General features: G+C 40.0%; 1 protein-coding gene across 4 annotated transcripts in view; it reads left to right on the top strand.

Annotated features, from left to right (window-relative positions):
* MEGF11 (multiple EGF like domains 11) overlaps positions 1-17,158 on the top strand; it is a 217,280-nt gene that overhangs the window by 175,583 nt on the left and 24,539 nt on the right. For 3 of the 4 annotated variants that reach the window (XM_049811558.1, XM_049811557.1, XM_049811559.1), the window contains exons 16-20: positions 3,836-3,964; positions 6,294-6,422; positions 7,130-7,258; positions 9,803-9,931; positions 10,089-10,322. In XM_049811558.1, the coding sequence (XP_049667515.1) occupies positions 3,836-3,964; positions 6,294-6,422; positions 7,130-7,258; positions 9,803-9,931; positions 10,089-10,322 (750 nt within the window). Of the gene's footprint in view, positions 1-3,835; positions 3,965-6,293; positions 6,423-7,129; positions 7,259-9,802; positions 9,932-10,088; positions 10,323-17,036; positions 17,156-17,158 lie in introns of all 4 variants that reach the window. The other variant, XM_049811556.1, reaches the window with a different exon arrangement.

Below are 17,158 nucleotides of genomic sequence, written 5' to 3'. Positions count from 1 at the left end.
TAGCAGGTGTAGATACTAGTAAAGGTAAAGGCCAGCTCAGGTACACAAGCCCAAACACCCAGTTAATATAATGCATGGAACCTTATTTACACTGTCTAGGACCTGACTGGGAATAGCTAAAATCATGCACACCCAAACACAAGTGCAGGAGACAGAAAAATTTGCAATGAGGGACGGAGAGTTAATTTTCACAGGTGAAGAGTATCTTCAACTCCCCCTAATGTCCGTCACCTTTCTGTACCTTTGAAAGTTAGTCCACTTTTAACCATAGGTTTCATTTTCAGTTTTGTCCTAAAAATGCCTGCAAATTCATTACAGTATTCTGCGGAGTCTCAGTTATTGCATAGTACTGTGGGTATTTTCTCCATAAAGATTTGAAGGAGATTATTTGTAATGGCTACTGCCCTTGTGAAGTCACCATCCCTGTAAAAATTGAACTGACGCTTTTTAATGACCTGCTTTTCAGTAAGTTAGAAATTGCAGGCAGCACTTACGCAAAATCATTAAACATAGATTAAGTATAACCATGTTTTCTTTTTCCTGTGCTGTATAGTCAACTAAACATTATACCAATTAATTTATTAAAATTAACATATTTCAGTGAATTTGTCCATTTTATGTGAAAAGTTAGCCAGATTTCAAAGCGTAAGCAGGGCTAATTATCCTCTTAAGAAAACTATTTTATTTTTGCTCAGATGTTCAGCACTTCTGGTTTTACTTTGAAATGTTGATCTATCCAGCAAATTAATTTTAAAATATTCATGTCCTAATTAAAATCAATTTGTGTTGCAGTTTGTCATAATGAGTTAGCATGTAACTTTATTTTGTAGAAAGAAAAATGCTAATTAATGTTTTCCATTAGAAAAAATGTGAAATGAAGATTTCACTTTTGAATTTTCATCTCCTTGTGCCATCTCTTTTCTGGCAGTGGAAACATTCTTCCATCAGCAGCACATGCATGCGAGGAGCTGTGTAACCTCTGAAATGGCATAGGTTGACATGGTTGTGCTGAGGATTCTGAGCAGCGAACAACTAAGTAGCTGTTTTATGAATATCTTTCACAATCATGTAGCAAGATGGATTGATAATAACTTGTTATCACTGCTAGAACACACCTGACATTCCACAGGGACTTTTGGAGTCCCACTTCAGAGATTTTGTAGCTAATTAACATCACTATCTGCATTGTACAATCAGGTTGCTCCTGAAGAAAGTGGTATTAGTCCGTACTTTACAGCTTTGTTTAAAAATGTTTGAGACATTTGAAAAAGTGCTTGTATTTGGATCTCACACCTTTACAAGAGAGTCACAGTGCCAATCCACAACTAGATTACTTAAATTAATGAGAGCAACCATTTTGGCAGGATGGCTTTTGTAATCCTTTCATGTTGACATTCTGGAGAGCATCATACTATTTCACTGAGACAGGAGGTGCTCACACGGTAGGAACCCCTCTGCTAGCTCTCACTGTGTGGAACCAAAGCATTTCTTTTATAAAGTATGGCCTGTTGCCTTTGTCAGCATTGGTGTTTGGATCACAAATCTCTTCCTGATTCATTAGTATTCCATGTTGCAGTGCAAATCAGCTCCTATTTTAAGTAAGTCTTTTGAGAACAATTTTTTTGTACATATAAAAAAATCCAGCCTTCATTTAAGTGATGTTATCTGTCTCCATCTTAAAGATGCAATAAAAATATTGCATTGAACTGCTCTATACAGAGCATTGGAACTGAATAATGGTGTAGCATGTATGAGAACCTAGACTGACAGATCATTTTAGTTTTTGCTCTTTCTGTGATATGAGGGCTTTTCTTTCTTTCTCTCTCTCTTTGTGTCTGTGTATTGTTCTTTTCATTGTGTCTGTATATTGTGTTTAGTTTTATCTCTTTTCAGTTACAGAACTGTTCTGTTTAACACATAATTTGAAAGCCAAAACCAACTTTATCCACTCCTACAGATAAGTCCATAGTATATAGAAATGCATGCAGAAAACAATAGTATGCACATTCTTAGATTTCTGCCATAGTAAGAGTAGAGAATGGCATATTGTATAAAAGCAAATGAATCACAGCTCAGGATTTCAATCTGTGGCTGATTCATAGTCAGGATAGATTGAGGTCACCTACAGAGACTACATATGAGAAAGTGAGAGTGGTTGAAGAGGTAAAACAGTTGCATAATTCAGGAAAGTGCCTTAATCACTTCTTTGACATCACTATTATTTACCAGCATACAAGTCCAGTTCCATTTGTTACATTCTTTGCAAAGATGGACTGTATGTTTTATCTTGTTTTGAAAATACATCTGTTTTTGTCAGGGAACACAGCCAATAAGAGCACAGAAATTAAACATTTCATTCATTACTGAGCAGAGCTTTCCATCAACTTTAACGTTAAAGATTACCAATAATTTTGTGGGAGGTTGAAGATCTACGTGTCTATTAGTTTTATGTCACTGTGCTTAGGCTGTTATAAGTCTGAAAAGAATTCAGAGTTTCTTTTCTTCAAACTTCAGGAACAGGCTAGGTGGACAAACAAGAATAGATGCTGATTTTTCTAGGATGCAGCACATCTGTTTAACAGCTCTCAGTCAAACTTATATATAATCCTTGGAAACCACATTTGCAACCTAATTGAACACTTACTCCAGCAAGGGGTACTGGAGAGGAATAGGTGAATGGGTGCCAAAAGACAAGCATGACATTTCACCAATTGGATACGTGCTTAATTTGTGGGAGTAGTCTTCTGCCAAGTTATACGGTAAAAATACTTAGGGAAGTGGCAGTCTTGCTCCTGGTTTACTCTCCACTTGCATGATTGGAATCTGTGAGATGTTGGGGGCCTGCCTCCCACCAACATTACTGAAAGTTGATCTTCAGCAAAGCCTAGTGTATTTCGTAGTAAAGGCACCTTCCCCTCTCACCATTATTTGATCCAGAAGGAATCGGGACAGCGATGAGGTAGGTACTCTAGCGTGCCCAATATTGCAGCGCCGCATGGTGCATGATGCATTTTGTGGTGCTAGTGGGATAGCAGAGGAAAGGACTACGGCTCTTTCAGCCTCTTCCTGCAAGCTTATCTGCCATCAGCCATTTCATGGGCACTGGCCTCCCAGTACAATACCCATGGCTAGTATGTCAGGCCATCATACCAGGTGGTAAGGTTTGCAGCTTTTGATCCATTATTACTGTCATTATCAGTTGTGCAGTACAAGGGAGTTGTTAGGTTCTAGTGACAGGCCTGAAAGGAAGAGTCCCTGTTGCTCTCCGTCTTCTGAGACTTCTTCACTAGGCTGATATTTAGCCTAAAATGTTCCTTCCCTACTTTTGTTATTCTTATTGTTGAGGTTGTAAGCCTCTGAGCCAGCACAGAACCCTATTTCAGGGTTTGCACCAAGGGACCCCCTTGGCCAAGTCCCCAGATCAATCCCTTCCAGCCACTTATTTGTGTTTGCTACTACTCTGAATTCTCCTCAGCTTTACTGTTCTCTTCCTCTCCCAGTAACCCCTTTTCTCTGTTTTGTCTCTCCTGTTTTCAGCCTTCCGTAATGCCCTTCAGTAATTGTAATCTTCTAACTATATCAGATTCATTTTCCCGCAGAAAAATGGATCTCGAGACAACTTTTTCCTGTTGTCTTTATGCCTGGGATGTAAGCAAACAAAACGGACTTGAACACTTTCTGCCTTTTCCTTCTTTCCAGAGGGATTTTGCCTGTTTGGCTTCAGCAAAGAAAAACGTTGTAATTACTTTTATCTCTAATTGCTAAATGTTAAGTCCTATGACTTCCTCATATTCATCATGAAAAGCCTTCAGTAAACTGCCTTATATTTTCGCAGTCTGTCCCAGTGGAAAATATGGGAAGAACTGTGCTGAGGTCTGTCAGTGCACCGAGAACGGGACGTGCAATCCTATTGATGGATCATGTCAGTGTTTTCCAGGCTGGATAGGGACGGACTGCTCTCAGAGTAAGCAAAGTGTTATTTTTCCACCTCTGCCTTAACATAACATATTTTCCTGTTTAGTGTTTTCTGAAAGTTAAAGACAGATTCTGGGGAAATCCTTGTAGTATTACAGCAGCTAGTGCCTTAGTCTCTTTATAGCTTATTTCTTTTAATTAATCAAAGTTAGTTTTGGCTTGAATTAGTTTCTGCATTTGGAATTTGCAGAAGCCGTTACTAGTTTCTATTACAGGAAAGGGAGGTCACAAGCATCACATCAGAAAAGAAAGCTCCATGCTCCCTTTTAATTTCTAGCTGGATTCCCTTTTATTTATTTTTTGAAATCATTTTCTTTCAGCTATTACATTAGAAATTATTAACCAGTAAATGTTTTCATGTACCAAGCCTCCAGAATTGAGAAATTAGGCAGCTGAAATATTTCTATTAAATGTAATTTAATTGTAAAAGTCAATGTGGGCTTGGAGGGATGGAGGATTTCTTCTTGAAAATTGCCCAGGTAGAAGATTGGCATTTGCTGATCCCAAAGTGTCATTTCCTAAGAGCATCCCTTAATTGAAGATAGATCACAGAGGGAAGCAATATCCTATCATTCAGAAATGTTACTTCATATTCAGGATACAACTAGCATATTAGACAGCATTCCAGAGTAAAATATATTAAACTTCAAGTGATAAAGTAGGAATCGGATAAAAACAGACGGCTGTAATTTTGCTTTTATTGTGTGTCTTCCACAGGCAGAATATTGCTGTCACTCAAAAATAGAAAAAAAAAAAAAAGAAAAAAAAAAGACAGAAGGCTCTACAGATTCCTCATTATATTTAGCCGTGTAATTGGGAAATTACTGCTAGTTTCTGTTAACCTTGAAAAAAGATGTTTTTTCCTACAGAGGCAGGCCAGTTTAGCAGCAACAATTTCCAGTTTAGCAAGCAGAAGGACCTGGCAATAGCTACTTTGTATTTTGGATGAGCGAAGTGGGAACCTGACTGTTTCCTCAGTTACCTTCTTGTAAAGAAAGTGTAAATCTCCCAAGGTGAACCTGGCCTCACACCAGGCTCCTGTTGGCACCTGGCCTCACATACCTGAGTCCGGTACTGAGCTATTTCGGTCAGACCTCCCTCTATACCAGTTGACCTGGAATGACCAAGAGATGTAGCTGCAAAGGAGTTAATTTTAGCCCCAACTCCAGAGCCAGGTCTGGAGACACTAACAGACCCTGCAGCTCTGGCTCGCAAAGGCATTGTAGAAGTATTTCTGGTTGCTCATAGCACAAATCCTTTAGGCCAAATCCTGTTCAGCTTTACATTGTGTGAGTTCAGTGACCTTTTGTTTGATTTACGTCATGGCAGGTTTTTTCTGCTATTCATTCTGGCTTTAGAGATGTCTGTCATATGCCAGAAACTTGCATTTATCATCAGAATTGGAGCCAATGGCAGACATGGAAATAGGCACAGTTTCTGTACTTTCAGGTTTCCTGGGAACCATGCCTTATTAATTCATGTCTTTAATAGGAAGCAATGGGAAGTGCTTTTTAAAGCAAAAATATAGTTGTTATATTGAAGGGTTATCATCATTTTGGTTCTTTTAGTCTGGCACTTAACTGTAACTTACTGCATTCATTTTTGGAGGGAGGCTTAAAATAACTTTTGAAAATGTATTAATATTGTACTTGTTGAAATATGTAATAGACCTGGAGATTTTAATTTAATATTAGCCCCATCAACAAAAGCAATCTGATTTTGTGGATGGGAATTCATACTGTAAGAAGTTTTCTTTACATTTTACGTAATTTGAGTAGCAGTCTATGCTTCAAACGAATGTGGTAATTTTAGTAGTTGATTGCATAGCAAAAGTAAACCATGAATAGCTGTGCTTTATTATGCAAGAATTCCAGAATATCAAAAAGAAAATTAAATTACCTCCATATCGTAAAGCCCTGTCTAAATTGTCTTCAGAGATAATACGAGTAAGGCAGGGAGAGTGGCTAGAGCACTTAGACTAATATAGTGTTGAGGGTCGCTGTTTCAGTTGTTCTCAGTGCACATACACAGCCAAGACCTGATCCTGCCACCTGATCTACACGGGGAAGAGATCCCTTGTGCCAGGGATTGACAGCGTGGATGAGGTTGCAGGCTGGCACCTGGGTTTGCAAAGCAATCGTGGGCTTGGAAGGACCAGTCATTGTCAGGGAGTCTCCGCAGCGATGCCAAGCTCTGCAATGCGAAGTTCTGCCTTTGCTGGTGTCTCAGAGGTTCTCCCTTTATTGTTGTTCCTCTGCAGCAGTAACGCAGTATCATTGCTTTTTTTGTCAGCTGACAAATCTTTTTTATTTTCGTAGCTTGTCCCACTGGTTTCTGGGGTCCTGATTGCTTTCATTCATGCAACTGCCACAACGGAGCAATGTGCAGCCCTTACGATGGAGAATGTAGATGTACTCATGGTTGGACGGGGCTCTACTGTACACAGCGTAAGCCTTTCAGAGACACTGTTGTGCCAGGGAATCTGTCAAAGTATGTGCTGCTACCTCGTGTCTCTCCCAAGTATTGCAGTCTTCCCTGTTAAACCACCGGCTTCTTACTTGTGATAACTTCACATCACCCCGAAGAAAAGAGGCCTGAAGCTTTTCAAGGTTTTATGCCTTTGGCACTCGATAAAGGAGGGACCGATCATTTAGATTATTGATTCGTCGTCAGAATTTGCACAGTCTATGTCCCTGCTTGTTAAAGCCCCAGTGTATGTGTTCTGATTTAGGAAAATATTTGAGATTTCTCACCCTACTAGTGCCAAATTGTCAGCACTGTACAAAGGAGGAGATCAAATTCTGGTGAGCCTTTTAAGAAGGCTCTTTCACTTGCAAGTAAAGGATTGATCTCTGGCCTTTTAGAGAGTTTCTGTTTAGCCATCTTCTTTTACTTCTTGAAAATGTGGTTTGTATAGATGGGTCAAGTTTTTGTTCTTCTGAAACACTTAAGAGGCAATTCTGTAAGATATGAGAAACTCCAAGAAAATTGGCTGTCGTAGTAGCTCTACATTTAGATGATCAAATAAATGTTATTAAAGATACAGAGGCTGAAAAGCCATAGATTTATAAGCCTACCTATTTTGTGCTGATAATGCATCTGAGTTTGTGTTTCAGCTTATTTCTTAATCTTTCCTTATTCTGATTCCTGAAAGGTTGCCCAGCTGCTTTTTATGGAAAAAACTGTGCCAATGTTTGTCAGTGTCAGAACGGAGCGGACTGTGACCACATCACTGGCCAGTGCACGTGCAGGACTGGATTTACAGGCAAACAATGTGAGCAAAGTAAGTAGCAACATGACTTCCGTTTTTCTGTTTCTCCAGGGGCGAGTGTATTCCAGAATTCTTTGCAGAAATAGGCTCTTAAATGAGGTGTTGATGTCAGCAAGAGAGTAACCCTAGGCACCTTATATAATCCATAGGGAGAAGGCGGCATCTCTGAAAAGCTGGACAGTCTGTTTAAGCATAAAGAAATGTAGTGAATTCTCTGTAATTACGCCTTTCAATTCCCAGTCTAAAGTTAGGTGACATAAAAGCAAGTCACTGCACTCAGTGCTGACTCGATGTAGCCTTCCTGACCATCTTGTACCTAATTAATAGAAAAAAACAAGCCGCCTCATGCCTTGCTAACATTGTTGAGAACAGCAGCATCAGGTTTCCCTGGGCATGAAAGAAGACAGGAGGGTTAAAAGAAAGAAGCCCTTTTTTTGCTCTCTGCCTTCCAAGGAGCATTGGGGCTTTCTTGCATAAGTTGTTACGCTATAGATGTGGGCCAAATAAAGATTCATCCTTACAATGAAAACAGATCAAGGTTTTTCTCCTTTTTCTGGTTGCTTGCCATTTTTTAAAAGATCTGTGTTTAACTTGAGTAGTGAACAAGTATTTAACAATGAACTTCAATTACCTTGCAAGGGTACTGGCATATCTTACTGTAATTGTTGTCGAAGTCTTGCTGGCATATTTAGCATGTTGCGCCGAATGGCTTCTTTTCAGAACAAAGAATTAGTGTGGTGGAAACAGTATGTGCTGTAGTTGAGTAATTAGTTGTTTGTCCAGTATAGTAAATCAAAAGAAAATTCTCACACACTTACTTGGATTCTAAATGCAGGGTGAAATCCGTCTCACCTTACCAAGGCATTAATTCCACAGGGTTTCATTCCCTTTTTTTGGCAGTAAGGTAATACAGTAACATTCCTGCTAGATTTGCAAGTGAAAGCTTCTTAACTGTAGCTTACTACATGGATCTTTATGAAAGTATTTGTACATGTAATTAAATTCATGAACATCTTTTCTTTTTGCACATACTTGCATTCAGCAAAGCATGTATCTCGGGACCAAATTTGCATGCTCGTGGGGATTACATATGGCACCACTGTAACTCTGTAAGTGGCCAACTTACTGTGAATTTGTGTAGACCCTTACTGCAGCCATAAAAAAAATAGGAAGCTAAAAAGTTCCATAGCAGAACTGCATCATAGCAGACTTTATACAAGAAGCTACATTTATAATTTGACCTCTGTACAAAGCCTCAGGCTTTCTTTTCTATCCAAACTACAAATGTATTTATTTGTTTTTCTACTACTAAATCTAAATGTATCTCTTCATTAAAACTCCTTCCTTCTCAAAATCCTGCTGAATGGGCAGTCACGCTGCATTGCAGATGAAATGCCTAAATGCAGACATCGTTTCTGTGGTGGAGGCCAAAAATTTAGGCCTTATTAATTTTAAATAGGCTACAGGTTAATAGCAGAATGAGCATTAATTGTAATAATTTTATTTTTCCGGGTTTGGGAACCTGCAGATGAAAGAAAGAGATACAAATTTAATACACACTGCAAATCATATATAGATACTGGCTACTGTTCATTACTTCATGTTAAATTTTGGCTACTAAAAGTTGCTTAGAGGCTGACATTGGGAAGGTATCATCATGCTATGCAAAACATTTGCAGTAACACACAAGAAATCACATCTTAAAACAAACAATATGTATTCTAAAGAATCATAGCAAGTGTGCATGCATTCAATAATGTGTCTTCTCCACAGAAATAAGTAGGATGTGACAGAAGTTGTTTCTTTCAATTTATTATTGAATAGTGCCTTAAGAAGTATAGCAAGCTGCCTACAGATTTATTGTAATAGCCCATCATGGTAATTGTATGAATAAATTTCTCAGCTGGACATTCAATCATTTTGTCTTTGATAGAAATACAAGGGCAGGATAAATTCCTCCCATATTAGGAATCCTAGTACAGAAGCAGAGCTAATCAAACCATTCAGATGTTCAATTCTGTAATTCCACCTACAATGTTATATTCATCTTCTAACACTAGTAGGGATAAGTATGAAAGCGTGCGGGATTTGTTTGGTAGAAGTCTATTGTGTTCATATAAAGGTACATTAAAACTTTTCTTTGCAACTACCCTCATGAAAAAAAAAATATGCAGTGTTGGTGGAGAATGCTATGCTCTTTCAAGATGCTGTCTACAGCTTCTGAGCTCTTGCCCTGTTAAATTCTGTTCCCTTGTAATATATATCAAGCCTTCTAAAGTCTCTGTACATATTATTGGTTTCATCCTTTTGAAGTCTTGTATGACTTTTCCAGAAAGTTACAGCTTAATAATACCCCAAATTGTACATGAAATACATTTATCTCCTGCTTTAAAATAATAATAATAATAATAATAATAATAATAATCTAACACTAGAATGTTATCCTAGAGATACTGAAACCAGGGAGACTTTTCTACTGAATTATCCACGGCAAGCATTTCACCCATTCCTGAAAAAAAGCAGAATTCTTTCCAATCTTTTTCTTTGGCTTCCTAGAGTGCTCACCAGGAACGTTTGGTTATGGTTGCAAACAACTATGTGAATGCATGAATAATGCTACATGTGACCATGTCACAGGTACTTGCTACTGCAGTCCAGGCTTCAAAGGAATCCGATGTGATCAAGGTACAGTGAAATTCTACCTGTAAAATATCTCTCTCTTTCTCTCTCTCTCTCTTTTTCTCTCTCCCCCTCCAATGATGTACTTGCTTTAAAAAAAATAGTATTTCAAAAATGAAATGCACGATTCAATTTACAGTGTGTTATGAATTACTTTTAACAGCGGCTCTTATGATGGAAGAATTAAACCCCTATACTAAAATTAGCCCTGCTCTTGGATCAGAGAGGCACTCAGTGGGAGCAATCATTGGAATTATTATTCTCCTTCTAATTATTATGGTCTTGCTGGCACTGTTTGTGTGGTATCGACGGAAACAGAAGGAGAAGGGCCATGACATGCCAAGTGTATCTTATACTCCAGCCATGAGGATGACTAATACAGATTACTCACTTTCTGGTAAGGGTCTTTTTATGTTAATCAAATATAGACTCATATTCCTGTATGTTGGGGAAATATGAGCTTCTGTGATGTATAACATGCGTTATTGAGCCTCAAAAATAATGACACTTCTGTTCTTCCCCTGAATACCATGATCTTTTAATACTTAACAGGGACAGGAAAGCAAATATAACTTAAAACTGATTTAAGCTGCTTTATATATGAAAGTTTACTTAACACAATACAGGATATACCTAGGCAAGAAATATGCTGCATGGAATACATCAACTCCATTTTTTTAAATCGGCTACATTCCTATTGCAGTGCAGAGAAGTTTTCCCTTTGTGAAACCTTCAGAAGACAACTTTCTTTCGCTTGAGGAATGGGATTGACCGGGTCAATCATAAGGTTTTATTTTTGTCTATGTTGCAGTTTGTGATTTGAGGTGTCCTATTCGTTGTCACTTCCTTCTGTGTGCAGACCAGTCCTCGTCATCTAAGACAGCTGGTGTGAATTTTCTTCACAGGAGCTGATAAAAGCAGGAGAGAGGAAGAGGAAGAGGAAGGCTCTTTAAGATTAAAAAAAAAAAAAAAAATCACATTTCTTGCTTCTTTCTATCTTCTGCTACTGCTATGGATGACATCTTTTCTTGACAGACTGGCTAAACTTTGGAGGGTGTGATCTCCTTTTTAATGCCGTCATTCTTCTTCATTCCTCTATGGCCAATATCAGATAGGATGCCAGACAGGACATGGCTTTACTTCCTTCTTGTTTCCTCCAATCTGTCTCTAGTGGGAATCTCCTCGAGGTTTGCTGCCCTGTGACTGCACTTCACTTCTTCACTTCCCTTTAAATGGCTGAAAGTCCAAGTAAATACAAGCTCCTGAAACAGGCAGAGGTTGGCATAGCAGTTCTGCTTTCCCAGTCCTGCATTGCCTTTTTCTTTCTGCTTTCTAGTCTAAATGCACGAGGCTCAGCCACTTGTTTCTGACTCTGACTTGGCTTCTGTGTTGTCTCGGGGTGGCATGGCTGGAAGCTTCCTTCTGGACTTCCCTGCCCAGGATGCACCTGGAAGGATCCTCTCCCACCAAGCCAACGGTATTACTGCCTGGCTACAGCTGGGACTTCATCAAGGAGTTTCTCTCATGGCACCATGACTTCAGTCCTCATATCAGGGACATGGTTTCCTGTGACGGCATATTACACATCAGGGGCTGTCTGCTGAACACCATTGACTAAACTCATATTTAAACCACTCGGGCCTATACTAGAGCATTCCTCCTGATAACTACAAGCTGGGGAAAATAATCATCCTTGGACCTCCTCCCATTCCCTCTTATTTTTGACTTTTAGCTTTGCAGGCTCTTGCTTAAGCTGCCCATTTGGGTAAGAAATGTATGAAAGTGTTGCCAGAGAGGGCTCATCTGATCCTTGGCTAGTTGCCAGCATAATTTGGCCTGAAATTTGTCATTTCAACATCATTTGAAGAGCCAGACCATGAACATGCAAAAGACAACTGTGGCACATCTTAGCAGCAGCGAGGCTCCGAGTTCCGAGAGAGCAGATCAAAGCCACTGGCATGGAAAAATGTTATGAACTTTTCAGTGATCCATTTCTTTCATATTGGCACTTAATCCATTTATTTACAAAGCCTGCTTCACCTCATTTATTTCTGTGCTTTTTTAGTTAATGTATGTGTAACCCAGCATGCTTAAAAGGCACAACTTACAAACCTCAAAATAAGGAGAGGAATATTGCTGAGGTTGGGAATTCCTGACTGGAGTAATTGAGCTTCTCCTTTCAGACAAGGGAACAAAAATCCGTCAGTTGTTTTTTCTCCATATTTTACCATGAATGGAGACTTCCCAATTAACCTGATGGTATCCCAGTCTGATACTCTGCAAGAAGTCTGAAAAAAGGCTAACGCTGAGAAAGGATACTTTCATCCTTCAAAGTTAACATAGACAGATGACTTTCCTCCTCAGCCACAGAGAAAAAGTCTGAAGACGTTGGTAGTGCTGGACTGTCTTTGCAGGTTATGTCTTTGTAGGCATTGCATCTCCCTATACAACAACGTTCTTCACATTCCTTTCAGGTGTAGCCACCTATCCCAGAGCTCCTGATGCCACATGATACTTAAGTACTTGAGGAAAAAAAGTATTTGGGGGATGGCTGAATTCCTGGATACATCATAAATATCTGAGGGAATCATCTGAATTGAACCTGGATCTCTTCTGGTCCTTGGGCAATGACAGTAAATTTAATTCTTGCCCTTGTGGCATTGCTGCTCTGTGCCAGCTCAGTTTGTAAAAAACCTGAAGTACCAGGTCCTTGCAATGCCAAACAGCACCACGTCAGTGGTGTTGTATGGGCTTCTCTAGAAAGAAATTGGATAATGTTTCCTTCCTGTTAAGCTCAGTCAGTGATGGGAGTGCAGAGGCTGGGCCTTTTCTTTCTTCTTTCTTTCTTCTTTCTTCTTTCTTTCTTTGCGCAGTCCTTGTAGCAATATAAATTTTATCACTCAGGAAGGTGCATCTGAGTGGGGTCTGTTGTCTCTTTCTGGAGGTCACACGAACAGTTTTCTTCCCGCCTCCCACTTGAAAAACTCTGCTATCTGAGCTTGCAGAGAAAGACTAACGAGTTAGAAATCACACTGCTTCATCTTCATCTCAGTATAAATTGTCTGCAGGTATCAGCATTGTTTCAAGTTTTGGTCTTTGTTTTAGAAGAGCATTTACAAATTCTAGACAAAGGCTTCTGAAAGCTCCCTGCCAAATTCTGCCTGTCCTCCAGTACATGGTCCCACTGAAACTTTCTACCCATCAGTAACCTTCCCAGCTTTGGCCTTATCAATGCTGTTTTCAGCCTTCCACTTCCATCGAGCAGAAAGACAGCAAAAGGTGCTGACATGCATCTTCCCCAGCAGAAAATGGGGAGATGGATACTAAGATAAGATCACAGATAAGAAATAGAGACTCATAGCATGGCTGGATGGCAAGAACAACCTGTGTGTATATAAGTGCATGTGTGCATTTGTGTATTGCAGAGGACGCTGAAGAACAGTAGCAGTATTACAGAGAGGTAACAGGGATTTCAACCTTCGCCTGGAGTTTTGTATGTGGATTAAGGGCAGAATACTATGTAGACGTACTTGTCCAATGAATTTAATCCCATGTAAACCCATGGACTTCGGCAAGAATTCCACCTGAACAATGACTGCACTATCCAGCCCTATATGGGTGGTTAACATTATGGCTAACTCGAATCGCCACTGTTGTTATTTTGCTTGTTTGCTCTTGTTAGGGTAGTGGTGGTGGTGTTTCTGAATAGAGCCACGTATGCAGATCCCTAGCTCCTGGAGGCAGGAATTTCTTCCAGCACATTAATTTATTTCTGGAGGATGTTTTTGGTCTTTATGTGTTCAACTCTTCTGATGCTGATAATCCGTGCACATGTGTGAGAGAGATTATAAGGAAAGGGAACCCCCTGGGCAGCCCTTAGACTCTTTTGCATTTGTGGATGAAGGATGTGGCAGCAAAACACACACTCTGCCCAGCAGCCAGTGGGAAAGAAAACCACCCATGCTGGGAGAGCTTAACCACAGCACATGGATCCGAGAGCAGACTTTCCCAAATAAGCCTGAAATCAAAATGGTGCTCCCCAGCATGAGAATGGTACATGGCATCCAACAACTGATGTTAAAGTGCAGGTTGTTTAGTTCAAGGAGATGGGGACAGAAGGGAAAACTATGCAGTAGTGCTGGAGAACAACAGAGATTTCTTTTCAGGACTTTCACAAAGACTTGTTTATGGGCTGAATTGATGTTTGAGGTCTTGTCAAGGTCTTAACAAACTTTCTGATATGGATGAAACTTATGCTGAGAGCCAAAACCTAAGCAAAGCTCGATACAAATAGAGCATGCAGCTCTAGACAAGACATTTACAGAAATGATTTACAGATGATGTGTAGTAGGAGGTGGCAGAGTGAACCCTCCTGCTTGGAGTCTTCAGCCACCCCCGTGACACTCCGTATGGGCGGAGAAGATCCACACAAAAAGAAGAAAAACATTTCCATTTTGATCTTGAGATAGCTGGGTTTGTATTTACTGCAGAGTGCTTGCTTACTCCCTTTTTTCACTGTTGGCCTTGTGCCCAGTTTCCACACTACGCTGTCCTGCTGCCGCTGCAGGATGGGGACGAATGCTCTTTGTGTCACCCCACAGTGCTGGCTTGGAGCAGAAGCTCAGTCTTTCAAGTGACAGAGCATTCTGGCCTTCATCCAGACCTCAGGGGTCTTCCACTGGAGCACAGCCTCAGGCTTGAGGGCCTCACAGCAAGAGTCTGCCATCATGAATCCCTTCACAGGACTGATCTCCCCATGTTAACATTAACATAACCTTTGGGGTTTTTTTGTTTTGTTTTAATTTAAATCATTCCCTTTCTTTTAAGCATTTAAGTCTTTGCTTACTGTTCAGAGCAGAATAAAATTCTCATCTTTGAGAAGAGAGGGGAGTTTGTGCGTTGGGTTTTTTTTTGTTTTGGTTTTGTTTTTTTTTAACTGGGATAGCATTAGATTTGAATTTGATGTATTTCCAGCCAGCAGTTATAAGAGCTTCATGAATAAATGTGTAGAAAATGGACTGTGCTATCAAGGTAAATCAGCCTGGGTGGATACTTAAGTATCGACCAAATGGAACTGGGTAGAAGGAGTAATTCCGAGTATATGGTGCTGCATGCAATGAAGGAAGAAAAGATTTTTGGTGATGCAGACTTGTATACGAGCTCAGGTTCATTAATTCAGCAGTGTGCTAAGTAGCAGGGGAGTCTGGTAGGCTTCTGTTTCAGCTCATTTCAGGTGCATGAAACAAGCTGCAGCCAGATAAGCTGGGTGTGAACTTGTAATGTGTCAGCTGGCTCACGGTAACTGTTGGTATGTGCCCTCTTATCTTGCAGCAAAAGCAGCGGACCGTGCCTCTTTTCCTTCGAGCTGGTCCTTCTTGCCTGCAGCTGAGTGAGGGCACAACAGATAAGGGAAGGGAGAAGGGAGAGCTGAGAGCTGGTGTAACTCAGCCATCAGCACTCACCTAAAAAGCAGAAGGACGTGGATTCAAGTGTCTGTATTTAACTGGGACCACAGGTTGTAAGAAGGGTGGATGAGCTCGGCTCCCCGGTGAGCCGCCAATCCCTCATTAGCAGGTTCAAGGCTATATGTAAGCAGCTGTGTTTGTGATGGGCATACACTGATGGGCAGACCCCAAGAGATATCTGTTTCTTATTAATTCTATTGCAAATATCACAGAGTTATAGTTAGGGCACGTGGCAAAGTCCTGGCAGCCTGGCTGCTGTGCTGAGCAGTGGCTAGCTGAAAGAAGTTAGTTCTGGAATCACGTCCTGATCTGAGATACTTTGTTAGCAACAACCTCAGAAAATAGATAGAAATAAAAGGCTCTGCAATTACTACAAAATAGAATTGACCTCAAAAATTGCTCTGCATGTTTCAGCAGAAAATAAGTGCTCAGTCAGATATGTATGTGCATGTGCAGTTTCCTCTCTCAGCTGTGTGCCACAGCACTTATGTAATAGACACCCTGCAGATAAACCCACTTATTTGAAACAGGATATTTTGCAGTAAATTATGCTAAATCTAGATCTCCACAAGATGTCAGCAAAGCAAAGTTCATGTTCACAGGAATGCAAACACAGAGGGCAAGAGGAGACAGCCAGTGGTGACTGGGTACCCCCCTCCTGCAGACAGTGCCAGTCAGGTCCCTGTCCTTCCTCACCCATCTGCTGCCAACCTTCATTAAAGATCTCTGGTGATGGGGACAAGCAGCCACCCCGGCACTTCGTTGTGAAGGTGTTTCCTATAACTAACCTTTCTGCCTCAAATTCAAGCCCATGGTTTATTAAAACCCATTCATTTACTTCTTACAGGGCTTGGCTGTTTAAATGATGCTCCTTCTGTTTAAATTTTTCATCCTTTCTTCTGATCGTACTTTGAAATATCTATCAATTTGTTATTAAGCTGGATCCAGGTTGGGTTTGATGTTTTCATTAGAAATGCCAGTACAAATATGATGCCTTTCTTGGTAAATTACTTTGATTGCTAAATGTGTTCATAAGTTAAAGTGAGGAAATAGTTAAGATGTCTCTAAGCATAACAATGTAACTGCCCAAGTTTGCCTTTCAGTGCTGCAGCTTTCTTTTTTTACTAAGTGCTTTGGTTTTTTACTAAGTCGTTGCACAAAAAGCTATGTAAAATGTTTTGGACTCCTTGGTACGGTTATAGCACCTTGATTTCTAACATTAACTATATTTTTTGCAACAAAAATGTTTTAATTAATTTTTTTCATAACTACAAGAGTTATTCTCATCAGTAGCTCTTACATGTGTTTAAACTAAGGAAGAAACTGTTGCAGACCACACGTTTCCTGCGTTTTGCATTTCTTCCCTCACCTGCAAAGCAGCTGGACTGTCAGGAATTACTTTTTTAAGATCTTCAAAAAGATAACACTGTATTAATTAAACATTTTGTGTTCTTGTCTTATATTTAATGCTAATAGTCAAGAGCTTCACACCATGATAATACAGGATAGATTTAATCTGCAAATGTTTTATAACACCCAGTACTCTAACAAAGTTTTCTAAACTAGATCATCTCTAGCATGCTTTCGGTTTCTTAAGAATTGTTATGGCTTCCAAAGTATTTTGTGATGACTTGTTTTCTTCCCAGATATATCTCAAGGTAGCGGCAGTGTACATTGTTTTTCCAATCCAAGCTACCACACTCTCTCATGTGGTGTGACTTCACGCTTCTTTACCAGTAATCTGGATGGAAACAGCTCCAGTAAGGTA

This window comes from Accipiter gentilis, chromosome 10 (assembly GCF_929443795.1).
Source record: "Accipiter gentilis chromosome 10, bAccGen1.1, whole genome shotgun sequence".
In the NCBI taxonomy this organism is placed as follows: Eukaryota; Metazoa; Chordata; class Aves; order Accipitriformes; family Accipitridae; genus Astur; species Astur gentilis.
This window is presented reverse-complemented; position numbering and strand designations above follow the sequence as displayed.